The sequence below is a fragment of the Danaus plexippus genome, chromosome 17 (assembly GCF_018135715.1).
Source record: "Danaus plexippus chromosome 17, MEX_DaPlex, whole genome shotgun sequence".
NCBI classification, from domain to species: Eukaryota; Metazoa; Arthropoda; class Insecta; order Lepidoptera; family Nymphalidae; genus Danaus; species Danaus plexippus.
In genome coordinates, this window is record NC_083548.1 from 9,523,605 (window position 1) to 9,543,030 (window position 19,426).

General features: G+C 32.9%; 2 protein-coding genes across 2 annotated transcripts; both read left to right on the forward strand.

The window, feature by feature from the left end:
* Positions 1–16,903: 16,903 nt before the first annotated feature.
* LOC116771480 (uncharacterized) lies at positions 16,904–17,997 on the forward strand. Its single transcript, XM_061523182.1, has 2 exons — positions 16,904–17,321; positions 17,414–17,997. Exons 1-2 carry the CDS (start codon positions 16,980–16,982, stop codon positions 17,807–17,809), a joined length of 738 nt encoding a protein of 245 aa, XP_061379166.1. The 5' UTR covers positions 16,904–16,979; the 3' UTR covers positions 17,810–17,997.
* A 279-nt stretch (positions 17,998–18,276) lies between these two features.
* Positions 18,277–19,416, forward strand: LOC133319273 (uncharacterized). The gene is made up of 2 exons (XM_061523166.1): positions 18,277–18,755; positions 18,925–19,416. The coding sequence occupies exons 1-2, from the start codon at positions 18,411–18,413 to the stop codon at positions 19,321–19,323; spliced, it is 744 nt and encodes a 247-aa protein (XP_061379150.1). The 5' UTR covers positions 18,277–18,410; the 3' UTR covers positions 19,324–19,416.
* Positions 19,417–19,426: the final 10 nt, after the last annotated feature.

Below are 19,426 nucleotides of genomic sequence, written 5' to 3' on the forward strand. Positions count from 1 at the left end.
GGAGACCACAATACAGTTATTTAACCGCGACTTTAAGTTAAACTCATGAACCCTAAATAGTTTACGACGTACCACTTCATATGGTTTCATATTGATTACAAAATTTCCGTCACGTACTACTTAAGTTATTTTCATACATTAATTATAATGAAAGTCACAGGAACAAAATGAAATAAAAATATAGTTGTAACAATAAACAAAAAATAATTACAAGGAGTAACGCTAAAACAACGTTTTTAAAGGCGTTTCTAAAGTGTCTAAAGAAAACGGATTACTAAAACACTTAAACTTAAAACTATTTTGATATATTTTCTTTTATAATTTATATTTATTTATAATACTTGATAAATGTATTTAGTTAGGCAATACACAGACGAAATTAAATAATTTGTAGTTGTTTTTTCAACATGTAACCTTAATTTAAAACAATAAATAGTTCTTGAACTAAATAAGACATGTTTATCTAATATTATTATTTGGAAGCACATTCGGCGTCAACAATGCAGGATTTGGTGGAATTTACGAGATCCATCTTAATTAACAAAGGAATGACGACCGCGCTGTTGGTATCCAACCGTCCTTATTGCAATGCTCTATTTAATAAAGGGAACGTTGTTTCTCTATGAAGCAAATAATAATGCTACAAATGAAACAACGAACAAAAGGGATCAAGCTCAGAAATTAAAGAAAAATATAACGAGAGCAAATGTTTCTTGCATTTTATTACAATTTTTTTTTTCTGTAGGAGTGAAACGAGTTGAGAGTCATCTTGGCAGTTGTGTACGAACCATATTTGCAAATAAACACTCCATAACCCACCGATGGAATAGCAAAGCTCAACTTGTTACATTTTTACTATGATATATTCAATCAAACAATATTCAATGCGGGTGCTCACAGAGATTTGTATTAAGTGCATTTTATTCATGGAAGATTTGGTAAAATTAATAAAAGCGACTCTAACGAATCACTGTTTCTCATAACATAATTCTTTTATGTCGTCAATACCCTATCGTTCGCGTAGATTATAAAGCGGCTATTTATTTGGACCGTTTAACAATTTTATTTTTTTATAGTAGTATATTTATAGGGATATTATTAACGATTTGTAGCAAATTATTAGTAGGACCTCTTTGATATGCGTTTAAATTAAATAAACGCGATGGTATACTCTGCAAACCGTATTTTAAATTTCTGTGGACGACTTTGCCAATTATGTAGTTCTTATTAACATATTACTATGGCATTTAACTTTATAACTTATTTCAATCCCAAGGATCTCAATACTCTTCCTGACCTTAAGAAAATCCGGTCGCTCAATGTAAATGCAATTAAATAACATGTTATATAAAATTATAGAAATACTCACTTTTACCCGGTACTTCGTTTCCAACATTTAGTGGGTGAGCTGTAAATATATTAAATATTTTTATAAAGTTGTCATTGAGGGTAGTTAAATATTTTATTATATTAATAAATTTATTTTAAAATCATTCTTTCTTTATTCAATTAAAAATAAATTTATAAATAAATAAGAACTGTACGTATAAAAATTGTTGGCGGATATTTTAATAAAATTTCTTTATACGACATTTTTTATCATATGTGACAGATCAAGCTCGTAGGACCCGAAAGGGAGGCCAACTCACACGTGAACACGCGACATGATAGTGGCTTCTTTAGGAATAGGGCTACCTTAAATCAACCCCTTGTTTACATATTTGATTGATTGAAATTACAATCATTTACTTTATTAGTTCTCCCTCTACTTTATAGAAAAATTATCAGTTCCAAACGCTTATAATTTAGGCACTGCGCTCATATATATGTCAGCTATGCTGCCGTCACCAACACTATTTTCAGCAGTCGGATTATCCACTTTCACAAATAAAGCACTCTTAATACTTGCACCACTTTATTTCCAACTATAACTAACACTTGTTACTTGATAAGCTTCCTCCTGGATAGCTCTCACACTACTCTGTCTTGAACAACGTTTCTGAATATTAATTAACACTTACTGTTACCTAATAAAAATAACAAGACGGTTAATAGAACAAATAATTTTGTTAAAAAAATTACTTACGCCATCTTTGTTCATGTCAATGACATCTACCCTCTAAATTAAAAAAAATTTTTAGAAAACGCGAGAAGACGATCAGAATTGCGGAATCTCACGGCGACATTTTATCATGCCGTTCCAAGAAGGCTTTACATTTAAAGTTTTTATCACTTGACTTGAGAAATTACTATTTACTCTCGTTTTGCATAGATTCAGCTTCATTTTTCATTTTAACTTATTCAAAGAAATAGACGAGAAAAAATAAAAATTTGATTATAATTCTTACATTAATATAATAACAATAAGAGGCCAATCGATATTGGTAACACAGATCGTGGCTTAGGACTGCTATTGGTCATGACGATGTACCGCATTTAAAACCGGTTTCGCAATGTCAGGACTCCTTATGACTTACTCATAACTTCTAGTAACTTGCTTATTAGCTTCTTTGTCTACGAAAGTAAACAGTCCGAAATTCAAAGTATTCGAAATATTTATTCAAAAAATAAACTCAAAGTACAAATACACTTAGTTCATAAATGAAAATAATTAGTGTCATAGTTTATTTAAATTAAGTTGGAACAAACACTGAAGATTTTAATTAATTTAAGAGCAATAAACTTCCAAGCAATCGTCAAAATATCTGCTTCTCAAACAATTACAGTGAGATTTAACATGTATCACCAATAATAAACTATGGACAAGTAAAAAAGACGATATTTAAGAATTTAAAATTTAAATCGGTTTAAGACTTCATATTTAAATACAAAAACAGCTGACTTATTTCTTTACATTCCAAGAGTTTTTTTTATTTCGACAATTTGAAATCAATCAAAATAACTGATAAGTAAAAAATATAATAAATACGCGTTAATAAATAATTATGTTATGTTGTTTATTGTTATTAATTAAATATGATTGCACTACAATATTGAAACATGTATGTAGTATAGTACATTAATATAACTAGAAATTTAATTGAAGTAATAACTTTGACGAAACCTTTACCTCGAAGAGGTCCAACACCTGCGACGGCTCGAGCGAGAATGTTATTAGTCTGTACCCACGCCTATATTTATACCCACCGCCATTAATTGTTGTGACTGCACTAGCACAGGTGGATACGGAGACGGTTATGCGCGCGACGCCTGATAATTTTATCCATCCATAATTATTAATTAAGTAAACAAAGGTATTCGCTGCGATATACATGATAGAAACAATTATTGTAAATAGAACAAAATTAAAAAAATTATAACTTAGGGAGCAAAATGTCTCAAATAACGTGGATTTATTGTAACACTTGTCCATACAGAACCATAGCCTCATAGATTTTTGGATTTATTTTGCTATTTCATCATTTTACGTTTTTTTCCAAATTTACGATTGCTTTTCAATAAGTAACAACTATTCTCGTGTCTGTGATGATATAATAATCGAAATCATTGATAAGATATTTAAATACATAAATTAATACAGTTCAAATATACTTTGTTAAAATTATAATTAATAAATATTTTCTATCCATCCGGCATTACAAGTTCAATTTAATTTGTTATTACCTCTTTTACAATATTTTCAAAAAAATTCTTAATCAATAAATTTGAATAGACAGTTTTTTGTATGCGGTATGTCACACAAAACGACTTCGTTCAAAGTGACGTAAAACTGTTTACATTTCCTTTTCTAAAGTTAAAACTTTTCTCACACATTCCTTTACATGTGCCTCACTTTGCTCGTCAAACGCAGCTTCAAATTGCAAGAGAGTTACTTTGTTTTGGTCTAATTGGTCTGCAGCGATTTAAAGAAGATTTTTACTAATTTCATTTTTTGACTTGATAAAATACAATTGATATAACAATTTGCCATTATTTTAGACATTGATAGAATCAAATTTTATTCGAGTTTCGTGCTTACATTCTGTTCTGTTCCTCTAAATTAAAAGGACCTAAAATAGAACTATTGCCAGGTACAAAATAAAAAAAGTAATAAGGTGAGAATACCCTGACTAGTCTTAAATATCTCAACAGCATGAAAGCGTTTAATGAAGTCGAATTTGCTCAGGCGTCCTAAAGGTGGGTTGAAAATAATGAACCACTTTTACTACGACGGGACACGACAGAATGTTGTTTAGAATAAGATGATAATATAAGAATTTATAAATGACTATTCCAGAAGATAGAATACAAAGGGGAGGTTAAATACAGTTCACGTTCAAAAATCTGTCATTGTCTATGTGTGAAAATCTTACAAAGTAAATTAATGAATTTACTTTATAAGATTTTCACACACATAATTCAACTTTTATTTTTACAAAACAAACGAATATATTAAAATTATTTTAATTCAGATCAATTTATAATTCATTTTAGGACTTGTATGGAACTTCAAGATTCGTTTTTACCTAAGTAATGTTATTATTTCACATTCTTTAGTCTAAACTGTTTTGTATTAACGAATACTCTGCAAACACTTTACGGAACGATGGACACAAATAATAAGACAGCGGCTCGCCGCAGTTTCTTTTCCAACAGCTTAAGTTTAAGAATACAGTTTAGTTTTTGTTGCTTGTTTAGATTATACGATTTGCTATGGAAATAAAGTACCGCATATTTAAAAAGTGACAATGAAATGATTCATTCACATTTCATTTGCATTCAGTTATTAATTCTAGTATTAAAAATCGTATCGTACTTTTAAAAATCGCGTTGTGCAGCTATTACTAGTGATCAGAACTCATGAAAATGAACCAAGAACATGAAAAAAAAGAAGTGTGTTTGATTAGACAGAATATTGATAAGGCAATCTGCGAAGACATATCAGACAGCGCAGTAAGAGAATACATAATAAGAAGAAACCTTCGCAAACTAGATTGAGAACTTACTAAGCACGTAGCCTACTTAATAATGTATCGTTGCTTGATTATATATTGCAAAATATTGTTCCTGATACAGCTGTAGCATCCTCTATTACACACTTGTTTAGCGACACGATCACCTAAAATGTCAAATTCGAACCAGAAGACGTAGCGCAATAGTTGGCTCAGAATAAAGAGGACCTCTTAGTCTTCTCACTGAAACTACCAGACTTCAGTAGAATGGAACATACATTTAGCCTATTTGGAACAAAAATATACGATGACTTAATGCCGAAAAAGGCAGCAGACGTCGTCAAATCAAAACCTAGCAACTAAGCTTGAATGTCTTTATTTTCATTTCCTTAATAGTTCAATCAAAAATTGGTTTTACTACAAGTTCCCTAATATTATTGCTTGTTACTTGACCTTGTTAACAAACTTATTTAAGTAACTTTTTTTAATGACAGGTATTTATTTGATTCTTGGGTTTAATTGTTTAGTAACATTGCTAACTAATGATATTTGCAATGTTTTGCATAAGCACGAAAGAACCATTAAAAATACTATTCTAATGTTTCTCCCTAAATTTTAAGGATTACTTAACTATAGAATCCCTTTAAGATAAGATCTTATCAATTATTTGTATCAGTGTACACAAATTATAATTACAACCATTGATAAAATAAATACTTTATTTTATTACATCGGTAAATAAAAAAAATAATTAAGATACATTAATATATATCGGCGCAAGCAGCTTCAATGACGGATGCAACATGGAAATAACTGGCACCAATTATTATAACACCTTATTGGTCGTCGTTACTATTGTTAAAAGTAAAACGAAACCAAAGAGAATAGAACTATGTTTGAATTCTGGTTTAAATATGACGTCTGGACGCACGACAGGGGACTGCAGAGTTCAGCGAGTGCGGAGCATAAAGAACCTTCGAGAAATACAAGAACATTTAGAAGAATTGAAGTTTCACTTTAAAATATCTGGAACGTACTGAAACAAGTGACATTAGTGACGTCAGCGAGGCTGGCGTCCTGTCTTTAAAACAATGAATTTATAATAAAATCCGATATATACATACACATTAGTTGACAAACCAATTAGTAAAAAAAGAAATAACAACTTCTTTGTGATATTACCGTCATTTAAGTAGAAAAGTGAGGCACTCGCGAAGAAGTATATGAGAAAGGTTTTTTCCTCGGCAAAGGAAATGTAAACATTTCTAAAAGTGACGTCACTTTGTGAGTGACTCCGTACACAGAGAAACTATCTGTCTTAATGTCTTTTATATTGTCTTTTGTATTGAACATTACTTTTAGGTAGGATTTCATTCAAGTAAATATGTTTAAAAAGAAGTTACAAACTGTAAAATAAAGATACTGGTTAATGAACTGCCTTTATTTATGTGAGATTTTACAGTTATAACAGAACATGTGGTTATTAGTGATAGATTTTAATTAAATCAACCTAAGCCTCTTTTTCTCATTAATATTATGACCAATTGATTCATTCTGTTACTTTTATTACTTTATATTGAAAAAAATAACATAAAAATTAATTACATTTCGTATTATAAAAGGATTAAAAAACCTTTAGTGAATTAACTCTCAAAAAAATTTTTTTTTTTTAATGGCAATAACAATGGCCGCGCTGGTAAACACTCACGTGAACAATGGAATACGGGGCAGCGAGCAGATGCCCCTCTCTTTACCGCCATCGTGCCATGCTCATTCTTTTGCTCGCATTTGAAAGCAACGCTGCCGTGTGTATCCATGTCATGCCCACTAGTTGTTGTGCTTTGCTTTGTTTTGGTTATGTTATCTCCCTTGTTAGGTTTAAACTTGCTCCAAGTCATGGCAGAGTTGTGTATCTCGTGCCGTGTGTCGACAGAGAATCGGCGAAGATATGATTGGGTTTCCAGAGAAATGCAACATCTTGATATACCAAAATAGTGATAGAAGATATGGTAGCTCGACAGTTGGAGCCTACTGCGTTCATTGGTCAACCCAGTTGGCAAAGAACGGAAAGAACGCACCAGTGACTTATTCGGGAGCCTGAAGAGCAAGCTGATCGAGACCGTGATCCATCGGAAGTTCGAAATGCAAGACCAATTTCACTGATTTTGTCAGAAATTCGTGCTCCAAACACCGCAAATAGTTGCATGTTCCAACATTGTACGAATGAATCTCGCTGTCAAATACCAGAGAACATAATTTTTCGCATGGTATGCCGCTACAACTATTTCGTGCCAGAAAGCGCGCGTGTCCGTAATGAACATGTGGAGCAAAATCTGTGGCATTTACTTAGTGTACAAGACAACTCTTCTGAGGAATTCACTGCAACTCAAATAATGACTATCGTGTCGATGTTACGGAGGAAATACTTGATTTTGAGCAGTATGAAAATATAGCTCCGGACGAGATTCATACTTGGACAGGACTGATTCAATATCAGTTTTCTGAATTATTAGACAATTTACCAAGTCTGAGAACTAAAAAGAATAAAAGAACCGTACTGGCGGCAGTATAAGTCAAGTTAAAAACAGGTGACTCGAACGCGCGGCTGGCTTATATTTTTAAATGTAGCGAAATATAAATTAATACGTGGTTAAAAATCGGACGTGACGCTCTGTTAGAAGATTTTGTGCCCTTTAATGTTGGGTTTGACCATATTTCCCGTGAGAATGTAGCACACAGGAACCTTTTTCTACCCAACAATCTGTTTGGGAAACCATCGAGACCAGAAGACGAAAGGAAAGCGATCACGATTTGTGATGGCTCGTAGATCTATCTGCAAAAAAGTGGAAATTATTTTTTCCAACCCAAGTCTTACAGCCATCAAAAATACAGAAACCTCCTAAAACCGTTCCTCTTGGTTTCTTGTGTGGAACACATTATCGAAGTTAAAGGACCATATGCTGCCACCACTTCTGACGCAGATATAATGAATGACATGCCTAATAATGTTGACAGTGCCTTCCATTGGTTTTATGGGAGTGGAGATGTCTTTATTCTGGACCGTGGTTTTTGAGAGTCAGCAAGATATCTGGAATCTTGCGGATATGTTCAACAAATGCTTGAAACTAAGTATCTAAATGAGACACATCTAACCACGGATCAGGCCAATAAGTCCAGGCTGATAACAATCTGTCATTGGGTGGTTGAAATGATCAACGTCAGGTTCAAAAACACAAAACAAGATCAACATGGGCAAGACAAAAATTTTTAGAAAACGCGAGAAGACGATCAGAATTGCGGAATCTCACGGCGACATTTTATCATGCCGTTCCAAGAAGGCTTTACATTTAAAGTTTTTATCACTTGACTTGAGAAATTACTATTTACTCTCGTTTTGCATAGATTCAGCTTCATTTTTCATTTTAACTTATTCAAAGAAATAGACGAGAAAAAATAAAAATTTGATTATAATTCTTACATTAATATAATAACAATAAGAGGCCAATCGATATTGGTAACACAGATCGTGGCTTAGGACTGCTATTGGTCATGACGATGTACCGCATTTAAAACCGGTTTCGCAATGTCAGGACTCCTTATGACTTACTCATAACTTCTAGTAACTTGCTTATTAGCTTCTTTGTCTACGAAAGTAAACAGTCCGAAATTCAAAGTATTCGAAATATTTATTCAAAAAATAAACTCAAAGTACAAATACACTTAGTTCATAAATGAAAATAATTAGTGTCATAGTTTATTTAAATTAAGTTGGAACAAACACTGAAGATTTTAATTAATTTAAGAGCAATAAACTTCCAAGCAATCGTCAAAATATCTGCTTCTCAAACAATTACAGTGAGATTTAACATGTATCACCAATAATAAACTATGGACAAGTAAAAAAGACGATATTTAAGAATTTAAAATTTAAATCGGTTTAAGACTTCATATTTAAATACAAAAACAGCTGACTTATTTCTTTACATTCCAAGAGTTTTTTTATTTCGACAATTTGAAATCAATCAAAATAACTGATAAGTAAAAAATATAATAAATACGCGTTAATAAATAATTATGTTATGTTGTTTATTGTTATTAATTAAATATGATTGCACTACAATATTGAAACATGTATGTAGTATAGTACATTAATATAACTAGAAATTTAATTGAAGTAATAACTTTGACGAAACCTTTACCTCGAAGAGGTCCAACACCTGCGACGGCTCGAGCGAGAATGTTATTAGTCTGTACCCACGCCTATATTTATACCCACCGCCATTAATTGTTGTGACTGCACTAGCACAGGTGGATACGGAGACGGTTATGCGCGCGACGCCTGATAATTTTATCCATCCATAATTATTAATTAAGTAAACAAAGGTATTCGCTGCGATATACATGATAGAAACAATTATTGTAAATAGAACAAAATTAAAAAAATTATAACTTAGGGAGCAAAATGTCTCAAATAACGTGGATTTATTGTAACACTTGTCCATACAGAACCATAGCCTCATAGATTTTTGGATTTATTTTGCTATTTCATCATTTTACGTTTTTTTCCAAATTTACGATTGCTTTTCAATAAGTAACAACTATTCTCGTGTCTGTGATGATATAATAATCGAAATCATTGATAAGATATTTAAATACATAAATTAATACAGTTCAAATATACTTTGTTAAAATTATAATTAATAAATATTTTCTATCCATCCGGCATTACAAGTTCAATTTAATTTGTTATTACCTCTTTTACAATATTTTCAAAAAAATTCTTAATCAATAAATTTGAATAGACAGTTTTTTGTATGCGGTATGTCACACAAAACGACTTCGTTCAAAGTGACGTAAAACTGTTTACATTTCCTTTTCTAAAGTTAAAACTTTTCTCACACATTCCTTTACATGTGCCTCACTTTGCTCGTCAAACGCAGCTTCAAATTGCAAGAGAGTTACTTTGTTTTGGTCTAATTGGTCTGCAGCGATTTAAAGAAGATTTTTACTAATTTCATTTTTTGACTTGATAAAATACAATTGATATAACAATTTGCCATTATTTTAGACATTGATAGAATCAAATTTTATTCGAGTTTCGTGCTTACATTCTGTTCTGTTCCTCTAAATTAAAAGGACCTAAAATAGAACTATTGCCAGGTACAAAATAAAAAAAGTAATAAGGTGAGAATACCCTGACTAGTCTTAAATATCTCAACAGCATGAAAGCGTTTAATGAAGTCGAATTTGCTCAGGCGTCCTAAAGGTGGGTTGAAAATAATGAACCACTTTTACTACGACGGGACACGACAGAATGTTGTTTAGAATAAGATGATAATATAAGAATTTATAAATGACTATTCCAGAAGATAGAATACAAAGGGGAGGTTAAATACAGTTCACGTTCAAAAATCTGTCATTGTCTATGTGTGAAAATCTTACAAAGTAAATTAATGAATTTACTTTATAAGATTTTCACACACATAATTCAACTTTTATTTTTACAAAACAAACGAATATATTAAAATTATTTTAATTCAGATCAATTTATAATTCATTTTAGGACTTGTATGGAACTTCAAGATTCGTTTTTACCTAAGTAATGTTATTATTTCACATTCTTTAGTCTAAACTGTTTTGTATTAACGAATACTCTGCAAACACTTTACGGAACGATGGACACAAATAATAAGACAGCGGCTCGCCGCAGTTTCTTTTCCAACAGCTTAAGTTTAAGAATACAGTTTAGTTTTTGTTGCTTGTTTAGATTATACGATTTGCTATGGAAATAAAGTACCGCATATTTAAAAAGTGACAATGAAATGATTCATTCACATTTCATTTGCATTCAGTTATTAATTCTAGTATTAAAAATCGTATCGTACTTTTAAAAATCGCGTTGTGCAGCTATTACTAGTGATCAGAACTCATGAAAATGAACCAAGAACATGAAAAAAAAGAAGTGTGTTTGATTAGACAGAATATTGATAAGGCAATCTGCGAAGACATATCAGACAGCGCAGTAAGAGAATACATAATAAGAAGAAACCTTCGCAAACTAGATTGAGAACTTACTAAGCACGTAGCCTACTTAATAATGTATCGTTGCTTGATTATATATTGCAAAATATTGTTCCTGATACAGCTGTAGCATCCTCTATTACACACTTGTTTAGCGACACGATCACCTAAAATGTCAAATTCGAACCAGAAGACGTAGCGCAATAGTTGGCTCAGAATAAAGAGGACCTCTTAGTCTTCTCACTGAAACTACCAGACTTCAGTAGAATGGAACATACATTTAGCCTATTTGGAACAAAAATATACGATGACTTAATGCCGAAAAAGGCAGCAGACGTCGTCAAATCAAAACCTAGCAACTAAGCTTGAATGTCTTTATTTTCATTTCCTTAATAGTTCAATCAAAAATTGGTTTTACTACAAGTTCCCTAATATTATTGCTTGTTACTTGACCTTGTTAACAAACTTATTTAAGTAACTTTTTTTAATGACAGGTATTTATTTGATTCTTGGGTTTAATTGTTTAGTAACATTGCTAACTAATGATATTTGCAATGTTTTGCATAAGCACGAAAGAACCATTAAAAATACTATTCTAATGTTTCTCCCTAAATTTTAAGGATTACTTAACTATAGAATCCCTTTAAGATAAGATCTTATCAATTATTTGTATCAGTGTACACAAATTATAATTACAACCATTGATAAAATAAATACTTTATTTTATTACATCGGTAAATAAAAAAAATAATTAAGATACATTAATATATATCGGCGCAAGCAGCTTCAATGACGGATGCAACATGGAAATAACTGGCACCAATTATTATAACACCTTATTGGTCGTCGTTACTATTGTTAAAAGTAAAACGAAACCAAAGAGAATAGAACTATGTTTGAATTCTGGTTTAAATATGACGTCTGGACGCACGACAGGGGACTGCAGAGTTCAGCGAGTGCGGAGCATAAAGAACCTTCGAGAAATACAAGAACATTTAGAAGAATTGAAGTTTCACTTTAAAATATCTGGAACGTACTGAAACAAGTGACATTAGTGACGTCAGCGAGGCTGGCGTCCTGTCTTTAAAACAATGAATTTATAATAAAATCCGATATATACATACACATTAGTTGACAAACCAATTAGTAAAAAAAGAAATAACAACTTCTTTGTGATATTACCGTCATTTAAGTAGAAAAGTGAGGCACTCGCGAAGAAGTATATGAGAAAGGTTTTTTCCTCGGCAAAGGAAATGTAAACATTTCTAAAAGTGACGTCACTTTGTGAGTGACTCCGTACACAGAGAAACTATCTGTCTTAATGTCTTTTATATTGTCTTTTGTATTGAACATTACTTTTAGGTAGGATTTCATTCAAGTAAATATGTTTAAAAAGAAGTTACAAACTGTAAAATAAAGATACTGGTTAATGAACTGCCTTTATTTATGTGAGATTTTACAGTTATAACAGAACATGTGGTTATTAGTGATAGATTTTAATTAAATCAACCTAAGCCTCTTTTTCTCATTAATATTATGACCAATTGATTCATTCTGTTACTTTTATTACTTTATATTGAAAAAAATAACATAAAAATTAATTACATTTCGTATTATAAAAGGATTAAAAAACCTTTAGTGAATTAACTCTCAAAAAAATTTTTTTTTTTTTAATGGCAATAACAATGGCCGCGCTGGTAAACACTCACGTGAACAATGGAATACGGGGCAGCGAGCAGATGCCCCTCTCTTTACCGCCATCGTGCCATGCTCATTCTTTTGCTCGCATTTGAAAGCAACGCTGCCGTGTGTATCCATGTCATGCCCACTAGTTGTTGTGCTTTGCTTTGTTTTGGTTATGTTATCTCCCTTGTTAGGTTTAAACTTGCTCCAAGTCATGGCAGAGTTGTGTATCTCGTGCCGTGTGTCGACAGAGAATCGGCGAAGATATGATTGGGTTTCCAGAGAAATGCAACATCTTGATATACCAAAATAGTGATAGAAGATATGGTAGCTCGACAGTTGGAGCCTACTGCGTTCATTGGTCAACCCAGTTGGCAAAGAACGGAAAGAACGCACCAGTGACTTATTCGGGAGCCTGAAGAGCAAGCTGATCGAGACCGTGATCCATCGGAAGTTCGAAATGCAAGACCAATTTCACTGATTTTGTCAGAAATTCGTGCTCCAAACACCGCAAATAGTTGCATGTTCCAACATTGTACGAATGAATCTCGCTGTCAAATACCAGAGAACATAATTTTTCGCATGGTATGCCGCTACAACTATTTCGTGCCAGAAAGCGCGCGTGTCCGTAATGAACATGTGGAGCAAAATCTGTGGCATTTACTTAGTGTACAAGACAACTCTTCTGAGGAATTCACTGCAACTCAAATAATGACTATCGTGTCGATGTTACGGAGGAAATACTTGATTTTGAGCAGTATGAAAATATAGCTCCGGACGAGATTCATACTTGGACAGGACTGATTCAATATCAGTTTTCTGAATTATTAGACAATTTACCAAGTCTGAGAACTAAAAAGAATAAAAGAACCGTACTGGCGGCAGTATAAGTCAAGTTAAAAACAGGTGACTCGAACGCGCGGCTGGCTTATATTTTTAAATGTAGCGAAATATAAATTAATACGTGGTTAAAAATCGGACGTGACGCTCTGTTAGAAGATTTTGTGCCCTTTAATGTTGGGTTTGACCATATTTCCCGTGAGAATGTAGCACACAGGAACCTTTTTCTACCCAACAATCTGTTTGGGAAACCATCGAGACCAGAAGACGAAAGGAAAGCGATCACGATTTGTGATGGCTCGTAGATCTATCTGCAAAAAAGTGGAAATTATTTTTTCCAACCCAAGTCTTACAGCCATCAAAAATACAGAAACCTCCTAAAACCGTTCCTCTTGGTTTCTTGTGTGGAACACATTATCGAAGTTAAAGGACCATATGCTGCCACCACTTCTGACGCAGATATAATGAATGACATGCCTAATAATGTTGACAGTGCCTTCCATTGGTTTTATGGGAGTGGAGATGTCTTTATTCTGGACCGTGGTTTTTGAGAGTCAGCAAGATATCTGGAATCTTGCGGATATGTTCAACAAATGCTTGAAACTAAGTATCTAAATGAGACACATCTAACCACGGATCAGGCCAATAAGTCCAGGCTGATAACAATCTGTCATTGGGTGGTTGAAATGATCAACGTCAGGTTCAAAAACACAAAACAAGATCAACATGGGCAAAATAGGCCAAGAACCAATATATCTTACTAAACGATGTTCCAAGTATGAATATGGTAGAACAAATCATTTGTTTTTCTTTATTAAATTCATTGAAAATGTATAAAGATGTTAAGTTTTTGAACTCCAATAAAACCAAGGACAGTGACCCTACAGCTTTGGTGTGATAATAGCAAAAACTCAGGGGGACAAGATCTAACAGAACACAGCTTATATTTTTATTGACCGGCACATCTATATTTGGACCAAAAAAGATGATGTCATTTCTTTACCTTGTCGAGCATTATAATAATTAGCAATTGTAGATACCATTGCTACTTGAAAATGATTAAAGGTGTAAATATTTTAAAAGAATCATAGAGACAGAAAATTTTATTATCGCACCAATTTGGACCAAAAGAAATGATGTCCTTTGTATTTAACAACTGCAAAGCATTTTTCTTAATTTCAGTAAGTCATGTATATACCACTAGGTATAGATTTTTTATTTTATTGTTATGTCTTTACTATTGCTATTAACTCTATTAACTCTTTTAGCTTCGACAGTGTCCCGGAGAGGGTGGATGGTCCGATAGATACTATGAAAAAGGTTCCTTGAAATATTACACTTGATGGGCCTTGTTTGGGAAAGTCTCCGTCGTTAAAAGGAAGATCGATTGAGGGATGTACCACCATGACGTCTTCAATACGACTGAATGGCGCAGCACCGCAACAGTTTAATGAGCGGGACCTCGTCTTCGTCGGTCAGAGCAGTGTGTGTCTATCTGTGCATTCATATCTGTATTGTCAATCTTTTTTTTGTCGTCAGTGACCAAGAGAACGTCTTTAGTAGGTACGTCTCTAACATATCCAGGAATTGGAAAACGAGGAGAAATCGGCCGCTCTTACGACGAGCTTATTTTCATGTCAAATCGGTGTCTGAAGAAATGCTTTTCATATCGTATGGATATGTGTTACTATTATAGGAAATCAACGGTCCCTATGTAAAGCATATGGAGTTTCTGGTGAGTTAGTGTGCAGTTGCGGCTTTGAACCTGAATTTATTATGCGACACTTGCAGTTTCAGTTTCAGTAGCAAAAGCCGTACTGTTCAATAGAGAAGAGTTATCACGTATTACTTCAGTTAGTTCAAGGCGATCCTTTTGTAGATCTTTCCAAAAAAGTTAGTTACAAGACAGTTACTCAGTAAATTCCGTCGCGTAACCGGTTCGTTATATTTATTACAATAGCTACTTTCCACGGGTCGGGAAACACGCATTCCGTAGCAAGTACAAAATGAAATTCAGTAGATAAACGATTAGTGCCGAAAGAAGTTGCAAGGTATGATTCGCAATGCGAAAAGGGCCTGAGGTTTTTGTCGTTCATTTCAGACTATACCCATCTATTCTGATAGTAACGTTTCTTTAATCGCGACGTCTACCGGGGTATATGCGATTATTCAAGATACGCACTCATCTATTTTAGGTAAGTGACTTGTCACGCACGGGTCATGGCTTGGAGCGCATTTACTCTTTAGACTGTTTGCTAAGCATTATGCTATCTCCCTATCATAGAAAGGGGATGATCGATTCGGTCTTCCCAACGGCGGCAATAAGGAGGCAGTGTCGCTCTTTATCACTCTTTCCAATATTTAGAACGACTGGTGAATTGGAGAGAGATCAGAGTTTTCTGTCCCAGATGTCATGTCAAAAAGGGGCGAGAACTGCTCTTAATTTCCTTTGGAAACTACGTGGTGATCTGCAATTTTCGTTGGTTAGCGACCTATATAAATTTTAATAACGATTTATTACTCTTGGAACCTAATTTACTATTGAGGTATAAGTTGATTTTATGAATAGAAAAATACTATATAAGAACTGTCTATTTTATTTATGTAAAAGACATAAAGAAGAATCCATTTCATTACAACATTATACAAGAAACTTAATTTAACCATTCAGTACGAATATACGAATATAAAAATGTTAAGTTGGTGTATGTATGCTTCAAAAACTCAACAGCTTCTGCACCGATTCAGCTGAAATTTTGACACGATATACAACAGGTTTCGAGGATTGTTTTAATCTATTTCTTCACAACACTAACATACCTCTAAGTCTGCCATCTGTCGGGAGCGCGGATACACTCACCATATTACGTTACGACAGGTTTTCATCTTGCTGGAGCAGATTTGTTACTAAACCGACACCGAACCCGAAGATGTGTAAAAAAATATTTGTCTGACTGTTTGTTCCGGCATCACACAAAAAATACCGATTCGATTACGATGAACCTTAGTGTAATTATTTTTAATATCCTGGGCACAGCACTGAGTACGTTATATACCGGATAAGTATATACAACAAAAAAACAAATTAATTTTTTTTATTAAATTCCTATACCCGATTACTATACCAACCGTAAATAAAAATTTTATCGTAGGTAACGTCACCCGCAGTGGAGTTCACTAACGGGCGTTACACACAACTAGGAAACGTTTTGAAATGTTTGTTTAGACAGTCGTGTAATCGATAGACCATGATAAAGGCGATAACTAAGTGAAAAACCCAAATTCTGCCGAAAGGCATTATTCCACGTGGACGAAGTCGCGGGAAAAAGCTAGTAATGAATAAATTTAATTGAATATGTACATAACTGTCACAATCCTCAATACTTCTCATTTTTGTGGATTCTAAGGCAAAATAATAAAATTGTTAATCATATGTCAAAAAGACTATATGTCATTATGAAATGAGAATTCGCAAAACTACTGGTACAATCCTTGTTTACAAAACTGAGTGCTAAATTAATTTCTTAGAGAATTAATACAAAAATGAGATGGAGTGAAGCAGTAACCGTGGAATTTGTCAAAATGTATTTAAAACACGAATGCCTATGGAATCCCAACCACCCTGGTTACAAAATTAAATACCAAAGAGAAAAAGCTTACTTCGATATTTGTTCGGAATTTAAAACGTCCACAATGAAAACACTTACAGTTCCCGAGGTTAAAATGAAAATAAAAAACTTGAGGACAACTTATGTACAACAGGTACAAAAAATCTTGCAAAAATCGGGTCCCAACTCGATCTATGAACCCTCGTTAGTTTGGTTTAACGAGATGGACCGTTGTTTAAAACATATACGAACTAATCGTCACCTGTATTCTCTGAGTGTGAGTATTTATTACCATTATCTCTGTTTTATCAACTTTACATTTAATATATGTATTACCAACTTTACATTTAATATATACTTACTTTATAGACACAAGAAACTCCTGGAGTTGATTCATCCTGCCAGATATGGGTAGATCAGGGGACACATCAAGATAATGAAGAAATGAATCCCGATCCCCTATCAAACCCTGAAGATGATGATTTTGAATCTTCTAAGATGGAGGAATCAACTCCCATAAAGAAGGAAAGATTGTCACAACCAAGCAAGAAAAAAAAGAAGTATAAACATAGAAACTTAAATCAAATTCAAGATTATCCCAAAAATGCAAACTTTGAGGCAACAAAGGAGGATGAATTTGATATATACGGGAAGTACATTGCTTCACAGCTCAGAAAAATGGACTTGCACAAAGCCTTGAGGCTTCAACTTGAAATACAAAGTTTAGTTAGTGAAGCTAGATTATCGGACATAACTAGTAATTAAATTAAAGAAAAGAAGTATGTAAAATGTAATATTGGTATTACAATAAGTATTTTAAGCTTTTTACCAAAGAATTAAAAAATAACCAGTGCAATTTAAAATCATTTATATTTTTAATTAAGGTTTATATGTTTATAATTTAATGATAGAAATAATATTGAGATAAAAAATGATTACATCTCATTTTTGTACTTCTCTTGTTTTATTTTTAAATATACCATAATATATCATAAAAAACAACGTTATTTTTTTGACACATATGGAAATTAAATCACACTGGGATTGAAAATAAATGAAAATTTACTGCATTCGCATAGACTAAATAAAGTTTCTCAACTTTACTCTTTTCTTCATCACTAACATATAATTAATAATAACAATTACAATTAAAATGTTAGTAAATACGAAATTTTCATAAACAATTCAGAACTAATTGGAAGTAATGTTACTGTAAGTGAACATTGTAATGGTAAACTGATGACAGAACGCGTCAATGTCACTGTGTTAACGATCAGCCATACTGACTGGGTATTGTTTTGAAACAAATTTGCAATAGTAAATAACAAAAATATAGTTATAAATATAACTATACAGTTAAAATATTATGAGGTGGACCGAAAGCGAAACCTTTCAATTTGTGAAATTATATTTAAGTTACGATAATTTATGGAACACAAGCCATGAAGACTATAAGATTAAAGATAAACGCATTAAGGCGTATCGTAACATAACTTCTGAATTTATGTCTATAACAGGTATATTGCTTAATGAACATGAATTAAAGACCAAAATTAAGAACTTGAGATCGACCTACATTCAAGAATTGAGCAAAATAAAGCAAAGATCTATCGGCGGCTATGAGTACAAACCGACCATTAAATGGTTTGAGTACTGGGATGCTTGTTTTAGAAAGAGGCAGGAGAAGCGATGTAGTGACGCCGGTCTCGAGGTAATCAATTGTTTAAAATCTGTTGACATTTAAATTAAATATTTGATTCGAAAAGTAAAAATATAAATATTAGTAATTACAATGTGTCGTAATATTTTTTTTATTAAAAATGTACTGACTTCCCTTCTAAAGATAATTCATTTCCACTTAACATATATAAACTTTTAAGGAATCAGAGCTAGAGCAAGAACAAAATCAAAGCCTGTGGCTTCCTGAAGATGCAGAGATTCTATGTGGTGCACAGGATCCGTTTGAAGCTCAGAATAACGACAACTTGGCCCTTATTCTAAAATCAGAACCCGGAGTCCAGCCTAAAATAAATACAACAACGAAATACGAAATGAAGAGAAAAAAAATAAAACATCGAAGTCCTAGCACGGATGTTTCCGATCAAACACTCAAGGATAGCATGGACAGCCTCGACACATGCATAGAAGATGAATTTGATATATATGGCAAATATATTGCGTCACAGTTGAGGACAATGGATTTGAAAAGAGCTCTAAGATTACAGTTTGAAATACAGTCTCTAGTTAGTGGAGCTCGCCTCTCAGATCTATCAAGTTAAACATTATAATAAAAAACAAGGATCACTGGCCACAAACAAATAATTACTTTTAACACTTTCGATAATTAAAAGAGTATTTATTACTTACAAAATTGTTAGGGTG

Bases quoted from the DNA above. Each gene is read 5' to 3' on its own strand.
- LOC133319273 (XM_061523166.1), top strand. From the start codon at position 18,411: ATGAGGTGGACCGAAAGCGAAACCTTTCAATTTGTGAAATTATATTTA. The intron at 18,756-18,924 runs GTAATCAATTGT...TAAACTTTTAAG, and splicing joins GTAGTGACGCCGGTCTCGAG to GAATCAGAGCTAGAGCAAGA.
- LOC116771480 (XM_061523182.1), top strand. From the start codon at position 16,980: ATGAGATGGAGTGAAGCAGTAACCGTGGAATTTGTCAAAATGTATTTA. The intron at 17,322-17,413 runs GTGAGTATTTAT...CTTACTTTATAG, and splicing joins GTCACCTGTATTCTCTGAGT to ACACAAGAAACTCCTGGAGT.